Consider the following 7,140-nt stretch of genomic DNA (forward strand, 5'->3'; position numbering starts at 1 on the left):
AGTACTTCTATGCATGTTTATAAAGAAGTCTTGTATGTCAGGTATCATAGCACATGTCTGTAACCCAGCACGTGGGAGGCTGATGTAATCTCAGCTCCTTAGTATATGTGCTGCTGAAGTGAACACTGATCTCAGTTCCTTAGGAGGCTGATGCCAGAGGATCACAAGTTGTATACCCACCTGGGTTACAGAGTGAATTTAAGGCTAGTCTGGGCAACTTAATGACACCTAGTCTCAAAATAAAAATAATAATAAGACTGGGGACTAGAGAGATGGCTCAGCAGCTAATAGCACTGACTACTCTTCCAGAGGACCCCAGTTCAATTTCCAGCACCCACATGGCAGCTAACAATTGTCTGTAACTCCAGTTCCAGGGAATCCAACACCCTCTTCTGACCTCCGAGGGCATCACACAACACAGGTGCACTTACACACATGCAGGCCTTGGTCATGGTGTTTTAGCACAACAACAGAAAAATTGACTGATAGAAGTCCTGGCTGATGACCCAAGTTTGATGGCCGGGACCCACGTGGTGGAGAAGGCTGACTTTCACAAATTGTCCTTTCACCTCCACACATGTGCTGTGGCATGTATGCACACACATGCACACACACTAACAAATAAATATAATTACAAATTTTTAAGAGAATTAGAGACTATAGCTCAGTGGTAGAGTACAGTAAGATGATAGATAGATAGATGATAGATAGATAGATAGACAGACAGACAGATAGATAAATGTACTAGTTCTTGGGATTGGTCCAGTCACAGTAACCAGAGAACTGTAAAGTAAAACCACAATAAGTTCTACTGTGCACCCGCTGGAATAGTTAAAATTAAATAGATCAACAAGGTTCAGGGACCACTGTGGAAGAGAGGGAAGAAATATTGTAAGAGCCAGAGGAGGAGGTATGACCATATAGAAACAGAGTTTTACAGGCTCCTAGGACCTTGCTCTTCCACATTCCTCCCAAAAAACATTTCCAAAGACCTAAGAACCACAGAGGTTTAGCAAAGCAATGGAATCACTTCTGCATATCAAAATCTGTGTTAGTTAGGGTTCTCCTCAGGATGAGAACCCATATAATGAACATATTATAAACGGAGACCAGGGAGATGTTCAGTGGGTAAAGGCACTTGCCACCAACACTGACCACCTGAGTTTGATCCTGGGACCCATATGGTAGGAGAGAACCGACTCCTACAAGTTGTCCACTGACCTCCTCACCTGCACTGTGGCACATACACACACATACACATACACATAGAATTAAAAAAAAAATAGGAAATGGAAATTTGACTAAAAAGTTAAGAGTACTGGCTGCTTTTGCAAAAGACCTGGGCTGGGTTCCCAGTACCCACATGGCAGCTGACAACCATCTATAACTCCAGTTCCAGGGGATTGACCCCATTTCTGGTCTTTGGAAATGTTTTTGGGAGGAATGTGGAAGAGTTCAGAACTTCGGGCTAGAAAGCATTGAAATTCTATAAGAACTTAATGGGCCATCCTGGTAAGATTTTGCTAGACCAGATGGCCAAGTAAAATGTGGACTGTGAAAGACCAGCTCGTGAAGTTTCAGAGAGGATCAAGGACTCTAATGGGAACTGGACTAGAGGCCATTCAGGTTATTTTCTGGCAATAAAATAAATAAATCTGGCTGCATTCTGCCTGTGTCGCAAGAACTTGAATGAGGCTGAATTTAAAAGTAATGGACTAAGAGTGGAGAGATGGCTCAGAAGCTGCTCTTGCAGAGGACCTGGGCTGAGTTCCCAGCACCCATATGGCAGCTAACAACCATCTGTAATGCCAGTTCCAGGGGATCTGACACCATCTTCTGGCCTCTACTGACTAAAGAGATGGGGGAATAATTATCCCTTTAAGGAGATAATGTTCTTTTTCTTCCCAGAATTCCTGCCCCTGTGCAGTCTCTCCAGAGCTGCTGAGAGGTTCTGTTCAGTCTGCCCATCCTTCTGAGTCCTGACTTAGGTGTAGCTTTTCTTTTTCTTCTGTCCAGTCTTTTTCTTCAAGATGCTGTCCAGAGACTAAGCATGCGTTCCCTAACACTTTGGGCTTCATTGTTTCTCTAAAGCTCCCCTCGCTGCCATGCAGCTGACCTTTGGTACAGGGCTTAACTCAAATGACATGGCTTTTTTCTTTCTACTCTCCATCTTCCTTCTCCAGCCAACTGCTAAGATTTGCAGCTTGCCTGCCATGGGGTTTTTCTTTTAAGCTCTAATGAAACTGCCCTCAAGCTTTCTTCTGACTCTATTCTTAAATTCTTTTATTAAGAAAACTAAGGACAGCTGGGTGTGGTGGCACATGCCTTTAATCCCAGCACTCAGGAGGCAAAGGCAGGCAGATCTCTGTGAGACTGAGGCCAGACTGATCTACATAGTGAGTTTCAGGCCAGCTGGGATACAGGAAAATCCTGTCTCAAAAAAAAAGGACTAAGAACTCCAAGAGGGAACCCTGATTCCCCAGTAACATGTGGTGACTCTGGCAGGAATCCTCCAAAGTTCTGGTAACAATAGTATGCAGTGTCCCTAGGGAAGAGAGTTGATACTGAGTCACCCCTCTACACCCTTCACCACCACTACTTGGAAAATGTCTACAAATTCTTGGGATGATGCACACTAGGGCTTGGGAATTGAATGAGTTGTTTTGTTTTGTTTTGTTTGTTTGTTTTTTTCTGCCTTGAAGCAAAGAATAAACCAGACTTCTAGAAATAGGAAGATTTGTCAACAATCTACTTAGTAGTGTAAGGGAGAACTTATGGAACAGTGGTGGATATGGAAACTGTACTATATCAACACAGAAACAGTTGCGACAAAACCCCAGCTGAATGAGGTGGCATACACCTGCAGTTCCAGCTCTAAGGAGGCCTAGGCAGGAGGATTTCAAGTCCCAGGCCAGCCTGGGGCATGCAGTGAGAGAATCTGTCTCAAAAAGCAAATAGAAGGAAAAAAAAAAAAACATGGACTAAGAATATACTCAGTGGTAGAGCAATTCCCTTGCATACCGGGGTACTAAGTTCAATTCCCAGCACCACACAAAACCAACACTATTGTAAACAAAAACTCCCACAGTCTGTCTAAAGAATCACCAAGTAAAAGCCTCGGGTACTTGGGCAAGTGCACCACATGATGGCAGCAGAGGACAGTGGTAATCAACACAAGTCCCAGCAAACAAGTCTCTTCTTAGGAGTTGCTAAGCTGAGCACAGAGAGGGGTGGAAATTCCCAGCCTTCTTTCTGGCAATGGCCACCAGAAAACCTCCGAGGGACTACTTGGGGTGGGGTTGGGGGGGTTAGAGTCTTCAAATAAAAAAACCCTCTTAATAATTTTATTATATTTATTTTATGTGTATACATGTATTGCCTGCATGTAGGTAAGCGCACCCCTGTCGTGCAATGCCCTTTGCAGACATAAGAGACTGTTGGATCCCCTGGGACTGGAGTTTCGGACAGCTGTTAGCTGCCATGTGGGTGCTGGGATCTGAACCTGCGTCTTCTGCAAGAACATTCAGTGTTCTTAACCACTGAGCCATCTCTGCAGCCCCCCCCCCAAAAAAAACCCTCTTTTTGTTTTCTTCAATAATCAGAATCGCACATAATAGGGAGGGGATTTGAGGGAGCTGTGTATGGAGGGCGATAGATACCAGGTAAAGCCTTGTCTCCACAGCAATTCTAAAGTCCAAGAGGGTGAGGCAACTGCAGGAAGAAATCATTACAGCCCAGTGAGGGGTCAACAAGGAAGATGAAGTAAGGGAGGAACATGTTCAGGTAGAAGCTGTTCAGTTTTATGTGTGTATGAATGATGGGTGTGTGTGTGTGTGTGTGTGTGTGTGTGTGTGTGTGTGTAGGCATCTGTTCAAAATATTATTCTGAGCACCATTTAAGCCATATCTGTAATCTCAGCAATTGAGAGAGAGAGAGAGAGAGAGAAACAAAAATCCAAGGGTTGAGAATATAGCTTTGTCAGTGCCTGTCTAGCACGCACAAGGCTCTGAGACCCACCTCCAGCACCCCTGCCTAGGAAAAAAAAATGTAGTATTTTTTTTTTATATATAGAGTTAATCAAAGTAACATGGTTTAAACATCCATTTGACAGGTGTTTTGGAGCACCTACTTCACGCCAGGTTCCGTGCTGGCTGCTGAGGGAATAAAAATAAGGAAGGCAGATGTTATCCCTTCTGAGTCCTGTGGCTTTCTGATGACCCGAGTCAATGCAAGATTCATGCAAGCCTGCCTGGGTTTCTTCTCTCTCCTCCAAGTAGTTAAGTTTTCAGATTGAAATAGCACACTTCACAGAAGACACTTGCCAAGTCTGTCTGGCACCGTAGCGTCTTTCGAATACTCTTCCTATATTTGGGGATTTCCATCCACAGTACAATTCCTGCCTCTCTAAGACAGAAACCAGACCTAATTCCCAGCCTTGTCAGCACTAGAGCACAAGGACTTAAGCACTGCCAGAAAGTGCTGTATCACTCAGTGACGTGGAGGAGGCAGCCTAAGGAAATGACTTATGTGGAGAATCCATTTTGGGTGAGGGAGTTTGAGAAAGGGTCTTGTTCCTCAGCCCAGTCTAGCACCAAACTCACAGCAATCCTCCTGCCTCAGCTTCCTCAGTGCAGGGATTGTATGTGTGCACCATCATGCTCAGCAAAGAATCCATTTCTAAGCAGGATGTGGGTAGAAGAATGTGTTGGTGAAGTTTTTTGCATCCAGCACCCAGCAGTGAGTGTCTCACTGCACACTGCAGACCCACAGAGGGGTTCGTTTTTAACCTCAGATTTGTATAGGCCTCTCTGCATGTATTAGTAATACCATGAGCTGATTTTATGTGTATGAGTGTACTGCCCACATGTGTGTAAGTGCAACTGTGCTGTGTAATGCCCACAGAGGTCAGAGGAGAGTGTTGGATTCCTCTGAAACTGGAGTTACAGTTTTTAGCTACCATGTGGGTGCTGGCAATTGAACCCATGTCCTCTGCAAGAGCAGCGGGTGTTAACTGCTGAGCCATCTCTCCAACCCCTAAAAATTGTTTTAATTGGTACTTCATTCATTTTATACATATTAGAAGCCTACCATGTGCCAGCCACTGGGAACACAGCACTTAATAAGTTCCTTGCCGTTGTGAAAAATAATAGCACACTTTACTTTATTTATGCAGATATTTATTTATTAAGACAGGGTCTCCTGTAGCACAGGCTGGCCTTGAACTTGCTATGTAACCAAGAATGGCCCTGAACTCCCGATCCTCCTGCCTCCATATCCAAGTGCTGGCATTACAGATCTGGGCTATCACACTGGGTTTATGTGGTTGGGAACAAAATGCAGGGCCTTATGGGTTCTAGACAAACAAATACTCTAAGCAGTCTACCAACTAGCTGCACCCCCAGCCTTTTCTCTCACTATTTTGTTCTTGCTGTTTTGTTCTTGTTTTTGTCTTTCAAGACAAAACTGACCTCAAACTAACTACCATAGCCAAAAGTGGCTTTGAACTTAGATCCTCCTGCCTACACCCCCCAAATGCTGGAACTACAGGGTTGTACCACTAAACCAGATGCATGTTTTACTTTAAGTGTTCCCTTGCCAGTGCATCAGCTGTCTGGAAAGGATCTCCTGCCAGTCAAATCCCATTTTAAATAACCCTAAAAATAGACATTCAAGTGATTGGCTCAGAGAAGGGAGGAGAACGCAGGCTGGGTGAAGGAGAGTGGAAGGACAGTGCCGTTCCCAGCGTCCCTTCAGCCATGACTCTACCTCTGAGGGTCTTGAGTCGGGGTTTGGCCAGTGCAGCCAAAGGAGACCATGGAGGGGCAGGAGGTGAGTGGGACCTGACTCCATGAACTAAGCCATGAACGAAGGCTTAGTTCATCTGTTCCCCTCCCTCTCCTTCCCACCTCCCTCTTCTCGTGACATTCCCCACCAGCCACTGGGCCCAGTGACTGCTTCTCTCTTCTTGCTTTCTGGTCTTTGCCTCCCCAGCCAGCACCTGGCGCCTCCTGACCTTCGTGCTGGCGCTTCCCAGTGTGGCCCTCTGTTCCCTCAACTGCTGGATGCATGCAGGCCATCATGAGCGCCCAGAATTCATCCCATATCACCATCTCCGCATCCGCACCAAGGTACAGCAAAAGATGGGTGAGGGGCTTCAGGAGATCCCAGAGGAGGGACTAAGGTGACCTGTCTGCTTTCTCTACAGCCCTTCTCCTGGGGGGATGGCAACCACACGCTCTTCCACAATCCCCGCGTCAATCCTTTGCCCACGGGCTATGAGCACCCTTGAGGTTCCAGTGGACATGTTCTTCCACAGTCTCCAGGTCAACCCTTTGCCCACAGGCTGTGAGCGCCCCTGGGGTCCCAGCAGAAGCTTCAAGTGCAATAAAGGTGTGGAACTTTTGTGTCCTCTGGCTCTTTGGGGACAGAGCAGAAACCCTCAGGGTGGTAACCGATGGTCATACTGAAAACCCCCTCAGAGCATGCCTGCAGGGCTGTTGGCATGCAGTGTTTGTTCCCAAATGGCTGACAGGCAAAATGTTCCAAAGGGGCTTTCTTCATGAGCACCATGTAGGAGTCCCTGCACCCTCCGGTTACCAAAAAGATCCTAGGTTGTACAGGATTTCCCGATAAACTGAATCCTTACACAACTTGGGGCAAGACAGAATCTTGGTTCTCCTTCTCTAGAGGAGGGTGGGAGAGTCTCAGTGATTAACTGATCTTCTAGTTGAAGCAGTTGATTGCAGCCCCTGGGAAACCAGGGTAGCAGACCCTGAAGATGCTTTTCTCCTGACATGTCCATGCCTAAGCATCTGTGAATTCTGGCTGCCTGATGATAGATAGCCTTAATTCCAACATGGCTCTACAATCTTCTGTACCAGGTCTGGGACCTAATTCTGAATTTGGAATAGTTTGGTCATCTTCTATTATGTCCTTTAGTGCTGACTTTTCATGGGTCTTCTGTAATAATAAGCAGAAATCAGATACTTCTTTCAGGAAGTCTGGCTCTCCTGGCTTCTGGACACCCTATTCAAGGGGAACATTTCATCCACAACCTTGGGCCCCTGTAATCCATGAGTGCCCCCCGACACACACAATTCTTTTTACCGTCTCCCCTGATATTGTTCTCAGAACCATCAA

At 45.9% G+C, this 7,140-nt stretch overlaps 1 protein-coding gene across 1 annotated transcript; it reads left to right on the plus strand.

Annotated features, from left to right (window-relative positions):
• Positions 1-5,672: 5,672 nt before the first annotated feature.
• On the plus strand, positions 5,673-6,403 carry LOC103726314 (cytochrome c oxidase subunit 6A2, mitochondrial). Its single transcript, XM_008823787.3, has 3 exons — positions 5,673-5,829; positions 5,992-6,128; positions 6,206-6,403. Exons 1-3 carry the CDS (start codon positions 5,757-5,759, stop codon positions 6,287-6,289), a joined length of 294 nt encoding a protein of 97 aa, XP_008822009.1. The 5' UTR covers positions 5,673-5,756; the 3' UTR covers positions 6,290-6,403.
• Positions 6,404-7,140: the final 737 nt, after the last annotated feature.

Source organism: Nannospalax galili, unplaced genomic scaffold (genome assembly GCF_000622305.1).
Source record: "Nannospalax galili isolate Female #2095 unplaced genomic scaffold, S.galili_v1.0 scaffold788, whole genome shotgun sequence".
Lineage (NCBI taxonomy): Eukaryota > Metazoa > Chordata > Mammalia > Rodentia > Spalacidae > Nannospalax > Nannospalax galili.